The sequence below is a fragment of the Vidua macroura genome, chromosome 3 (assembly GCF_024509145.1).
Source record: "Vidua macroura isolate BioBank_ID:100142 chromosome 3, ASM2450914v1, whole genome shotgun sequence".
Lineage (NCBI taxonomy): Eukaryota > Metazoa > Chordata > Aves > Passeriformes > Viduidae > Vidua > Vidua macroura.
Window position 1 is genome coordinate 24,632,272 of NC_071573.1, and position 13,636 is coordinate 24,645,907.

Below are 13,636 nucleotides of genomic sequence, written 5' to 3' on the forward strand. Positions count from 1 at the left end.
GTTCTTTACTCCATAACCACAGGTTTGTGTAGAATGCTACATAGTATAGAAAAGATGTAAAGGGACATGTAGGATGTGTCTGCACCAGTACTGAGGGTTTGTGCACATACTACCTCTCTTGGCCAGAAAAATGTGAATTGTCTTGTGACAACATTGCTGCTGTGGGTAGCTGTGCATTTTGAAGCCTAGCCTGTGGTTAAGAAATGATCATTACTGCCATAGATGGTAAACATGTAAAAGTGCTAAGGAATTGGTCATGTGTTCCTTCTCTATACGGTGGGAGAAATGCGAAGAGGATGATTAAAAAAAGAAGCGGAATACTTTGCTATGACTTTCATTCTTCCTTTTGAAAAGTGTATTTGATTGACAAATGTGATCAGTTATGGTTGAATTGGAAAAAAAATCTGAAAAAGAATAAGCATAATACTAGTTACATACATAGATCTCAGAGAGATTTGCGGTGGCTGTCTTAAAATTGGAAATTGGCTCTATTATACAACAGTGGATCATTCATAAAGCAACTTTTATGAGCCCTTCTAACCTTGCTGTAAATTAAGCTTGCATTGAGTTGTTACTCTTTCCTAGGTGGAGTCAAATTCTAGAAAGTGAAAGTAAATAATAATGATTATGACAAACAGTATGAATTTGTAATCTCGCGTTTCCTTTTTTTCCTCTACATTTGATCATGGTGATTTACTTACAAATTAGTTGGGGAAAGAAAGTTTTCGCATTTTCCTATCCCTCACTTTTAAAAAAATGTTTTGCCTTTACCTGCTGCTTCTGGGAAAAAAAAAAGTAATTGTGGTAGTGTCCAGAAACTTTTAGAGCATTTCTAAAAGATTATAATAAAAAATATCCTACCAAATCCTTCACTGCTCTACAGTGGTTTAGGCAGTGTGGCTGTAGGAGAGCCAGGATGTTTAATACTAAGGTATAGATTATAATTAGTGATTTCACTGCTACGATAAAAGCAGTATATGCTGTAATAATTGATCCTGCTCAGGGAAAATTAATTTGTTTTCTAGAGATGTGCTTATTTACCCATTATAGACTTCTCTTAGATGTTATTTTGTACAAATCATAGAATCATAGTTCTGTGCAAAATTTCAGATGGACAAGGATCTGGTTTAGCCAGAGTGCTTACCACTTACTGCAACTATAAAGTGGGTCCTGAAGAAGTACTTTGACCTTCTGCACGAGTCCAAGGCTTCAACTTGTTTCCAGCCTTCCTGTTAGGTTCTTCGAGTGGAGTCATTCATTGTGCTCAGGAGTGACATTGCTGGGAAATGGTCTCCTGTATTTATGCACAGGATGGGCACTGCAGAGCGCAGAGAAGTGCAGCAGGAGATAATACATGCTGCCTCACTAATAACTTCAGGCTATTTGCTCTCTCTGCTGCCTCTGTTTGGGGCCTCTCTGGAATAAAGTGCCAACAGCGTGGTTTTTTATGATGCGAATGTATGTTAACTGGAGACTGATATCACTTCACTGTCCACTTGAGATTTATCTCACTGAGGACCAGAGGCTAAACTTGAACAAAGATTTGAGCAGTAAAATTCTAATGTTTTCAATTTGTTTAGTTCCTCTGCTATTTGGATATGAACTCACAGTGCAGTACTGCTGCAAAGACAGAGAATACCACCCTAGGGGTGTATATATAGAGCTATCTCTTGTAAGACAAATAATAAGGCCTTGGGCAATATGACATGTTACAATATAATTTTGGGCTCCTTATTATAAAGCAGGACAGTTATTGGACAGCAGGAAGTTATTGGACAGCAAAAAATATTCAGTACCTGAGAACATGACTAAGAAACTACTGATTGAACTTGATCTGGAGAGAGGGCAAGTGAGAAGTCTGTGCAAATGCTGCATATCTCAGTAGCAGCTGAAATTTTTCTATTGAAGTTGTACAATAATAACTAATAGCAACCAGCTAAAGGAGATGGAAACTCATATCAATGACTCTATTTTAGAATTCATGTTCCAAGATAGGTACTTATTGTTGTCCAGTGTCTCTTAATACTATGGCATCAGGATCGTTTGCAGAGCTCTCAAGCATTGCTATGTTTTAATAAACTGTACTCCTTCAAGGGGGGAGGGGAAAAAATAAAGAGAAGAGCAAGTTGTGTGAACAAAACAGTTAAATGTTTATTAGTAATCAGGTTAAAATAGAAAATGTTTTGGAAACTTACGTAATTATATTTTTACTAGTGTGCCATTACTTGAATTTTCTTCTGATCAGAAAGAAATTATTAAGAATGAAATAAGTCCATACATTGTGAAATAGATTATGCAAGTGGAACAGCATCATCAAGAGAATGTGTGTAAAAGCTCTTTTGTTAGGAACTTCAGGTGAGGTTGTGAATAATAAGTAAATTCTTAAATGACCAGATTAGAGGTGTATAAACTGTATCTGTGTTTTTCAGTAATAGATAAATATCAGCATAAATAAAGATTGCTTGCGAGGGCAATAGGATGAAAGGTGGCATAGCAGAAGCATACCAAATATACTGTGGGGAATGTGAAATGAATGCTCAAATTCCTAATTTGAAATAGTACAGGAACAGGACAGGATTCAGGGTGAAAGCTGTTTAATACCAGAGGTGTAACTTTCTTTTATCAGTTTATTATTTTGTGTGAAAGTATTTTTGTAGGTTACAAGCTCTGTGTTAAGGAGGAGTGAAATATAAATAAGAAATGCTTGTCAAATGTTGTTTTTCCCAAGAAACACTATCTTATTTCAAGGATTAAGTCAACCACTGGTTGATAAAAATTAAGAGACATTCTTAAGAAGATATGTGTGTTTCTTATGGTTTGCAGCTGGCCATTTTCAGACCTGACATCTCAGACTGGAATGGACAAATGTCTCTTCTCTTTATGTTATTTTTTTTGTTTCTCCCACTTGTGCTGCATTCATAAGTATTTCTCATGTCCTTGGGTCTTTACTTTCCCCACAGACATGTTAATGTACTCCCCATATTTTGCATTTGCACTGGCTAAGAGTCTGAAGAGTGATAACCAACATTCTCAAAATCTCTTTCTTTTGCAGGTTTTTATTTTTCTCCATCCAGCATCACTGGCTGTCTGCCATGCCTGTGCCACATAGCTGGTTCTGTGAATCAGATCTGTGATAAACTCACTGGCCAATGTAGTTGCCAAGACACCTCTGTTACAGGACAGACATGTGAACGTTGCAAAGAACTTTATTTTGGATTTGACTCTGTCACAGGGAGGTGAGTGTTTCTTTTTTTTACAGGTCACTTATAACCTCCTTGTTACATTTTTCCTCCTGGCTCAGTCAAGGGTTTAGTGACAATGGAAAGATGTGCTCTAGGTAGGTTCATGTGTGCACTCTGATTTACATGTGATACATTACACAATCCCCTGTGCTCCCATGAGCTGAAGGAAATAGAAATTTTACCATGGATTTAAGTAGTAACAGTATGAAAGATGTATAAGGCTAAGTTATAGCAATTAGTTAATTGCTTTCCTATGTTTTCTCTGCATCTTCAGTAAGATGTGTTGTTTTCTGAGGTGTTAAACATTGACTATTAAAATGCAGGTAATTTGCCATTCTTGCAACTAGTGAATGCTATTGAAGATTTCAAGAATATTTAGTGGGTGGGGGCGGGGAGAGAAAGGGAAAACTACAGATATCCCTGACTTCCCAAATTTCTTCTGGTAAAATATTCACTGCACCTTTACTCTTAAAATTTTGTTTTTCTGAAGCAGTGTACTGTTTTGCAACAATTTGTTATGTGCCACAAGGTAAATTGTACTTCTAATGTAGCCTGACGTCTTTAGGTACATTGAAATTATATGGATTCTCTGGATTATAAGGGGAAAACATACCTGTATTGTGCACTGTTATTTCAACAATTGTGCTTTTTTTTTTCCAGAATCGTCTTTCTTACCTAGTCCTCACAATCTCAACTTCCTTTTAAAATATTGTCCAGAAAGATTGCACAGCTCTTATGCAATTATCTTTTCATGCAAACTGATGGTGGTAAATTGTTTTGTTGTATTTGGTATTTTTGCCTTTTAAAAAAGCCAAACCCACATACCACAGGCAAAAGCAAAACCTGTACAATGTTCCCCTCCCTTTGCTCCTCTCCCCTAGCTAGTGTGGGGTAGACACGCTTTTAGGCAGTGATTAGCAATGTCATCCTGCATATATTTGACATTGTTCTGCAGATTTTTCACTTTAACTTTTATGTTACTGTCACTCATTAAGAGATTTTTAAAATTATTTTTTACTGTTTCGGGTCACAGAGGCATCTGCTAATAGCCATAACGTAATCTGTAGAAATAAGGACTTCCTATTTTCACTTCCTGTCATTTCTAATGGTGAGAAATAAAGTCTGTGTAATATTAAAGTTCCCTTTGAAATATATTTTCCTTAATATTAATGATACCTTTTTATTTTAGTTACTTGGAATAGATTCTCCCCTCGCCCCTCCGTTTTAATACATTTGTGCTAAGCAATAGCTTTTCTGAGCTAGATACTGGCTTTCAAATACCTGCATTTTAACCTGTCTTTTGCAATTCAAAATGTGGAAATATAAATCATCTAGATACAGACCTTGTTGTAAAGATACAAAGTTTTTAGAGTTCTGGGATTTGAATCTGAATTGACTTTAATGTCTTAATACTAGTTAATCCTCATGGCAGTATTGAAGACTACTCTCGTTGTACATTAACATGATGAACTTATGTTCCTTTTTCTTGGCTCCCTTTTCATTGTTGTTTTCTTGGGCAATGTACCTTTGTTCCTCAGGCAGACTTTTATCCACTGACAATGATAATGCAGGTCTTTATTTGTTAATCTATTTTATTCCATTTCTTTAACTGTTAATATCTTCATAATAAGAGTAATATGCTTTTTGTTTCTCTATAAAGTTGCCAGGTCATTTAAGCCATCCTTGCTCCAAGTGTCTTTTAATGACAGAAAAGGATGTGAGCTATCTGTAGTGGCAAAGACATATCTGTCTTTACACAGTAGCACAAAAGAAGCAGAAGCTGTGATACACAGAGATTGTGAAGCTTTAAAATTCTCCCACTCTGAATGTATATGTGAGCTGATGGATTTTGTGGTGTTTGAGATAAAACAGGAACTCCATGCATTCTTTAATGCATTTCAGGTTATGAAGAAGGAAAAATTTCTTGGCTTTTAACAAATTAGGAATACTGAGTGTTTGCAGCAATCTGAGCAGATCTGTAAATGGTTCTGAGCATCTGTACACATTTGAAATGCTTTACCTCTGTATTGTTTACTATAATGAACTGGTCAATGAACAACACAAATTGTTTATCTATTTATATATATATCTTGGCAGATTACTGTTTATGAAATCCATTTAGCAAGTGAGGTTTTCCCATAAGGATGAAAAATGAAGATTTTAAACAGATTGCTGGAGAGGCTCTAACTGCACCTAGAGAGTCAATGTAATAAAGGTTTCTCTATATTAATATTACAAAAACCATTTATCCTCAGAAAATCAATATCACAATTCATCTTGGCATGACATTTCTCTTTCCATGTTTTAAAAGTCTGTTTTCCTTGATTATATATAATTTTGTTTTAATAAAACTCCAATATGTTTGACTCAGAGTACCTTGAAAAAGTAGCATTTGACAAGATACAGCAAATATTTCTCACATGATTAAAAGTTACGTATATTTTAAAATAATTGGATATGTTTTTTGAAAATTCATAATTGACTGAATCCTTAATTCTGACTGAAAAGCATGAACTGTGCCTAACAATAAATCCAGTTCTAATATTTTGCTGTTAAATAACATGATGCATGTGATTACACAGAAATAATGTGTAATCCCATGAAGCAGAATATGGTGAAATATCTGCTGTTATTTGCAGAATCAGGAGCCTCATTCAGTATAGGTGAAAGCAGGAAGCCTACATTTTTCCTAGAAGAAAAATGCAACAAGCAGAAAGGAACAGCCCCACCCTCCAGGCTGAAAACTATCATGGTGACTGTATGAGTATTGAGTTTGATTGTCATGTGTGAATCATAATCATGACTAGAATAATCAGGAGACCCTTATTCATAAGAGGTGCAATAATATACAGGAACAATAAGAGAAACTTGTATTTCTCTATTTATCTATTAAGAAACTTCTGTCAACATCCCCCCCAACTAAATAATCAGCATATAATGAAATTACAAAATAATAATAAAATACTCTTACTGAGCAAATATTTTTTTTTGTAACTAAACTGGGTTTTTAGTTAAAATACTCTAAACAAAACCTCTATTTAAAGGGGGATTTGGATGCACTGTCTGTAGATGAAAAGACTTTTGAAAAAATTGCCCTTTTCTCTTGACTGTAAAAGAGAGCAAACTGCAGTATAGTGGTTTCCAAGAGAGAATGTATTTTATTTATTCTCAAAAGGATATTAGTCCATAAAACAAATTTGCAGCTTATTTTGCAGCTTTAGCTTTTATCAGCCTTTTTAAGGGTGTTGAATGATTCCCCAGGAGATCACATAGCACGAGCTGCTGTGGAGTAAAGGAACTCTAATACAGAGAGCTCTGCGATAGGCAGAAAACGTATGTGAAGAATTTCCTTAAGCTTGTTTAAAAATCTGTCACATTTAATGCCTATTTCACTGATTATTGACCTGAATTTTAGTGTCCTAATGTGAAAACAGTTTCCACCTTCCCTTCCTCTCTCCCTTGCCTTAAGAAGCTAATACCTAAAACATAATTGAACTCACTTTTTTTTCTGCTTTCATGAAGATAGTAGGAGATACAGATCAAGGTGTGATTGTGGTGACTGGGAAGATGGCAAAGTAACTTGTGTAAAGGCACCACCACATATTTCCTTGGGTCTGGTGAAACTGGCCAAGGAAAGATCAGCCAAATATAAATTGACTCTTGTTTAGTCTTTGGGCTAGCAGAATAAAGGGGGCATAGCATGACTGCCTTGGACTTCTCTGGTGTCTTCTTTTTGCTGCTTCGTCACCTTGGGACCTGGCGTCTGGAGAAATTTAAAATTCCCTTGAGGCTGATGTTGCTTATGCCTGAGGATTGGAGTTTTCCAGCTCAGGACAAGGGGAGGGAACTGCAGGCTTCCCAGTATGTTTTAGCTGCAATGTACCTTCCCACCTGTTCCCCAGACCATGGCTTTTCAGAGCTCTTTTAATCTGCAGCAATTAAAATATAGTGAAATTAGAATCTAAAGTGGGAAGTTTTATTTGCCACTGTTGACTTTATTATGAGTAATAATGGCAGTCTATTGCAAGGGGTAGCATAACAGTATGTGTAGTCATTTGCTTTGCTTAATTTCTGATGTGTTTAAACTCTTTGAATATTTGTACAATCTGACATTGGTGCTATAAATGAGTGTCAGTGGGGAAATAGTGTATCAGGTGAAGAGCAAGTTGATCACAAGAGGTTTCACATGCAAAAGCCAAAGCATACATTAATCCTGAAAGTATTTTACTGGTGCCAGAGAGATTTACAGAATTGAAGCATGGTGTTTGTGTGACACCAGTGCTTTTAATTTTTTTGTTCTCTTTAATTTAAAAATAATTTGCTTGCACATTTAATTAATTATTCACTGTAGTTATTTCAAATTTTATCCTTCAGGCTGCAAAGATGTTGTGCTTTCTGTTATAATATTAGTATTTTTGCTGTTTTGTTTCCTGTCACAGTTTTAATCTGAGGGTTTTTTTCTCAGTTTTGGTCACCATTCATTCTCCTTTATTCACAGCATGTTATTTTTTTCAACCTTAAGTTGCCTTTGTGGGCAAGAAATAGTTGATTTATTTTTCCCAACTAAAGTGTAGTTTTCCCTGAGGTAGACGGTTACCTATTTTGTGCAGGAACCTCTTCAGCTGCTTCTATATGTATCACTGAACTCTCCAGCTCTCAAGAAAGGTTGTGTGAGTAAAGATGTAGGACTGAGTGCATAATGTGGTTATTACCGAACATTATTGTCCAGTTTGTGTATGGATCAATATATATAAAAGCTCTTTAATTCTAAGCTATTTTTATATAAATTAGAATATTATTCTGGCAGTGAAATATTTATTTTTATAGTGCGCACCTTTTTTGTAAGTTTTTTTTAATCACGCTAATGGATTTTCTGCTCTGTTTCAGACTGCTGAACTGTTTATGATGTTTTAATTATGTTGCCCAAGAATCTTTTAAACAAAACCCTACTGTGCTTAACTGAAGTGTTGATGTGTGTTGATGACTTCCTTGATTTGTTTTTGTTTATAGATGTCAGCACTGTAATTGTCATCCTGCAGGAGCCATTAGTGGGACTTGTCATCTTGTTACTGGACAGTGTGTTTGTAAACAATTTGTAACTGGCTTGAAATGTGACAACTGTGTTCCCGATGCCAGTAATTTGGATGTCCACAACCTCTTTGGCTGCAGTAAAAGTAAGTGGATGTTAGGTCTTAAAAGCATGTCTTTCAAATTAAAGTTTTTAATTGATTTAGTGAGTATTGAATTAGGTCAGCAGTAAATTAGTCCCTCCCCACCCCCAAATATACGGTCACTGAAGTTCAGGTGATTTTTACTGTATAGTAGGGTTGTTTTCTAGAGAGATGTGTAGAATCCTTTGTGTCACACACACCTTAGGCTTGTAGTTTAACCCAGGGAAGAAGTGACAACCCATAATTTCCTTGTACATTTTCTTTGTAGTAGCCAATCCATAGTTCACATTTTGTCATGAATGCAACAGCATTTGTACAACTTACTGCTTAGCCCCCTTTCCTGCTACTGACAGGAGGCAGGACACCCACCTTCAGAAGGTCTGAAGAACAGAAGGTCTTTTGAAAACCTACTCCAGGTGATGAATTCCAAATATTCTCCTTCTGGAGCACTTTTTCAGTCAGTTTGCAAAAATATGTGATGTGATGTAACAAAGCATCATAAATTGGTGTGTGTGAGGTGGGGCCAATGCTATGTTGAGGGTCAGATTATGAATTGTAATGAAAAAATTGCAGTGGAACATCTGGATATGAAGATCACCAGCACACAGTCTCCAAGCTGTCAGAGTTATTAAAGAAGAAAAGGCAAAAGTATATGTCATAAGAAAATTGAGTTAACTTAAGTTGTCTTTGGGTCAGTGTTCAGACAGTGCTGAGGGCATCATGCTATGCAATGCCAAACCATGTGGGAAGGAGCTCAGCTCACTCTGGGAAAGCTGTGTTATATTTTGGTGGCACACCTTACTGCCATATACAGTTAACAGCCCAGCCCTGGAGGTCCTGTAAGCAATGAGTGAGCAGCTCTGCAGGTGCTAACTGGACATTTCTGTCAGCAGGCCTAATTAATAATGGCCACACTGGTGATACTGTGACAGCTAGCTCAGGTAGCCGTGTGTAATGCAGCAACAGGGTTAGACATTCCCAGGTTATATCTGGAATATGTTTCTGGATCTTCCTTCAGCAAAATATTTCTTTGTGTGTTCTGCATGAGTATTTATATGATATTCATAACTATGATATGTGAAAACCACAGATTTGCAAGCAGAGATATAAATGTACAAAGTGTTTACAGGTAGAGACAGCTCTCACTTTGATACCAGTTTGTATTTCATTGTAAATCAGTTTAAATTTCTAATATATGCATTGTAGAATGCACAGCATTATAAATGGTCACAAATATCCTAAAGAGACTGATTTATTTCCAAAGACAATTTTTTTAAGCTTTCCTCAAAGTTTGGAAGTATTTAAATAGTTTTGATTCCTTTTTCCCCATACTTGTCTGTAAAAAGCACAGTATCTATTCATTGTTCAGGCAGTTGATTGGCTCATTGTTTCTTTAAAAAATGTAAGATGTTTCAACTGAATATGTAATAATAGTAATACATGGCACTTTTATGATGCTGTTCATCTTCAAAGTGCTTTACAAACATAAGCCAGCCTACTTATTTGTGTTGGGATACACATTGGATAAAGGTCAATAGCAATTCAACTATAAAATTGATTAATAATAGTATGACATAGAGAAATAATATAATAGATTTTAGTTAGATAAAAGTACATCAGAGAGTATTCTAAATGACAAGCGGAGTCCTCTTCTGGACACAGAGGATATAGCAATTGGAGTCTTTTGGTTATTCATACCAAAATATTTGAACTTGCACACATATGGAGCTTTGCCTGGTTTGGCATTTGTGGTTATTTTCATTGCAGAACAGTGTTTTGTTGACACATTCATTACTGGTTATAAATCTTTACCAAGGGAAGCAAATGTAAGTTACTGTCACTGTCCAAATAGTGTTCTTTAAGGAAAAGACCTTTTTTCTTAGCATTTTTTTTATTTAACAGTATCTTAGATGCTGCACAAAAATGTGCAGTAGAGCACTTTGCTTACATATTTAAAATTCAAACCAGCAAACCTATGGAAGCAATATGCAATAGCGTTAGACTGCCAGTGGAGAATGAAGCTGGTGCTGGTAAATTGCTCTGATTGCTCAGGTCTTGTAAGTATGTATTACATGGAGAGAAATTCTTTTAAATGCCAAAGGGATTTAGGAGCACTTGTTTCCTCTGATTCTCAAACTTTACTCCTGTAGACACTTTAGCGTACATTCACTTCCTAAGTGAGATGAACTCAAAAGCTGCAGATTGGCAGCAGAACAACTTATGCTTTTTAAGGGGAGATGATGATGATGTTCAGTTCAATCCAATGAATTCTAGAAATAGTTTGCGCTATTTCTTGGCTGAGAGACTGCAGTAGAAGCAGGGCTTTTCCATTATCTTCCTTTAAATAAAGAGCTTCATCTCACTTTCTAGATTTGTATTAAAAATCTGTGTACAGTGTGCCCAATTATTTTGGCATAAGTCTCTACATCTATCGCTTGTGTGGCTTGAGGTCCTCATGATATTTGCTGTCTGCAACTTCTTCTTTGCTTCTTTTCTCCTGTTAGCTTGGCTGAACGAATTTTAGTAATTAACTTCTGGTGATACTAAGCAAATATCTGTAGTGGCGTGTTTTGGGGGGACTCTGTGGGGTGTCCCCGGGAGGCCCCCTAAGCTGTGAGTTCTGCTCTGCTGATAGCAGCAGGCAGGCAAGGAGACTCCACACGGCTTCTGAGGGTGCTCATTAGATGAGGGTTTACTGGGGGTCCTACTCCCGGGAGGCGGCATGGTTTCTGACGGGGGGGAGAGAGGGGCTGAGAGCACCGGCCAGGAGAGCCGGTTAAGAGAGAGCGAGCCCCGTCCCCTGGCACACTTAACAGGGGGATTCAAAGTGGGCGCAGAATAAGATTTGGGCCAATGGGGGATTACAGACACGTGATACTTCAGGAGAGGATCAGAGGCTTGGAATAAACCATACATTTTCGAGGGGTGAGACAGAGCATACCATTTAACTAAAATATAACACCACAAATATCCACATAATGAAGATGATAGTTTATAAAAAGAAGAGAATAAAATCCATGCTTCCAATCTTGGTGTTCTCCTATAATACTTAATGTAGGGGAGGAAAGTTAATTGGGTAGTTCTGAATCCAGCTCCTGCTAGTTTACTCCATGTGCTGATTTCGGTGCTGCCCTGGACTATTCTCATTCCTTAAGCAAAATAAGGAATTCCTCTAGATCCACACTCCCTTGGTGAAGAGGATGGGGAAATGGCACAGTCTGCCATTGATAGCAGTAACTATCTGCCAAAACAGACCTGTCTTTTTCTGTGCTAATGTATGGCGTAAGGAGGGACAGAGAGTAGGGCTTTCCTCAGTGTAACTGGATTACTGGAGGTCCTACAGCAAGCTGTGGACTCATGCTCTGACCTGAATAATAACATAAATATAGAATCATGGAATTATCTAGGTTGGAAAGGACCTTTGAGATGATTGAGTCCATCCATCAAAATGTATGTTTATGTTAACGTGTGTATATATGTATATAAAATTTCATTTTTGAGTATTAGCTATTACTTTAGGAAGGACTATGATCACACACTGGATGACAAAAGAGTTATAAGAGAGATTTTGAATTCTCTTTCTTAAAATGTTAGGCACTTGGCTTTTGAACTTCAAGTTTGTTTTTCTCTTTATTAATTCTAGTGCAATTAAGTAGCACATTTTTCAAAGTTAATGGAGGTGGTAGCAGAGTCATATTTTGGCAAATTAACATGTCAAGCTGATTTCTTGAACTGCTAGATACCTTACTCTCATGGGTTACAATTTCACTGGAAACAAATGGAAGTGAACTGCCTAAATAAACTTCAAAAATTCACCCTTTATGTTTTTGTGATTTCATTATATTAAGTAAGCTTATTTTAACACTTCAATAAAATCTGGACTTAGTTGGACTTTCAGTTTGTATTTTACTAGAGGAAGTTATGCCTGGTCTATGCTAAAATTGAATGAATTCTCTGAAAAAATAAATCCTAATTGAACTAGAAACTTCAATAAAGCGACCATATAAATAGGTTCTCATTTTGTAAAGACCTTGAAATACCTTTAAAAGAAAAAAAAAAACCCACCTGTTTGGAAAACACTTGCTTTATTTTGGGGTGGAAAGAGGGATTAATTTATTCATCATCTGTTTAAATATATGCACTTTTTTCATGGATAAAAAGCTTTGTTGGAGAGCATTTGGATGGATTGGTTTAGTCTATTAGTGTCTTGCCCTGATGACTGTGCATTTATGCAAAAGGTGAAGAATGCTTAGCAGTGTCTTTGCATTTTTCACTAAATTTGTGTGATTATTGATTACCTTAATTTTTACATCCTCAGTTTTTGTGTATGTTTTAGCTCCTTTCCAGCAACCTCCTCCTACAGGAGAAGTTCTCAATTCCTCTGTTATCAATCTTTCATGGAGTTCCCCTGACTCTCCAAATTCTAACAGGCTTATTTACCAGCTGTATAGGGATGAGGAAGAAATTTATACAACTGAAGACTACCATCCTTATAGTAAGTAAGGTGACATCAAAGATTTTGTATTTGTGTGCGTATATATCTATATCTGTGTGTGGTGTTTCTTAGCTATTTCTCATTCATTCTCTGTGGTTTTGAATACATTATCCGGTTTTCCTTTAATGACTTACTCTTCTGTGTTGTTAATTCTGCTTGAAAGGAATTAATACTCTAGTCTAAAATCTGGAAAATGGAATAATCTAAAATGGCTGATAATTATTTTACTTTTTAATCTGAAAAACTTTAAAATTGACTTACTGAAAGTATTTATTGGAAATATACACAGATAAAGAATTAGGGTGAACAGAAGAGACCATAATAAACTTCTTTTTTCATCTTCTTGGTTTTAAACTGTTAACAGATAGGAAAGCTTTTTGTGGCCTCTAACTTTTAGCACCTTCTGTTAAGCTATCAGTGTAGATCCTGATTTGTCTTTAGCAGCACCACTTCTTTCATGTTGAAGCTTGCCAAGGGATCATCAGAAGGCAGTCCTAAAGGATTTGACACTCTGTCCAAGCTGGAAAGGCCATTTTGTGCTAATATTGATCCACTTATCAAAGAAAAGGAGATGGATACTGTTTGTATGTATACCTGGCACGCAAGTGTTTTTTTTAAGAGGACGGGTGTGGTTTAATGCCACTAAGGTTTGACCTCTGTTCTAGGAGCTTCTTCAGTTTGTTGCAGTTTCTTAGCAAAGCAGCATTAATGTCTTGCAGTAGTTGAGT

General features: G+C 36.4%; 1 protein-coding gene across 6 annotated transcripts in view; it reads left to right on the forward strand.

The window, feature by feature from the left end:
* The window catches only part of USH2A (usherin), a 374,152-nt gene that overhangs the window by 66,610 nt on the left and 293,906 nt on the right, over nt 1–13,636 (forward strand). For 5 of the 6 annotated variants that reach the window (XM_053974132.1, XM_053974131.1, XM_053974134.1 and 2 more), the window contains 2 exons: nt 3,053–3,236; nt 8,253–8,416. In XM_053974132.1, coding sequence (XP_053830107.1) covers nt 3,053–3,236; nt 8,253–8,416 — 348 coding nt within the window. Of the gene's footprint in view, nt 1–3,052; nt 3,237–8,252; nt 8,417–12,749; nt 12,909–13,636 lie in introns of all 6 variants that reach the window. The other variant, XM_053974137.1, reaches the window with a different exon arrangement.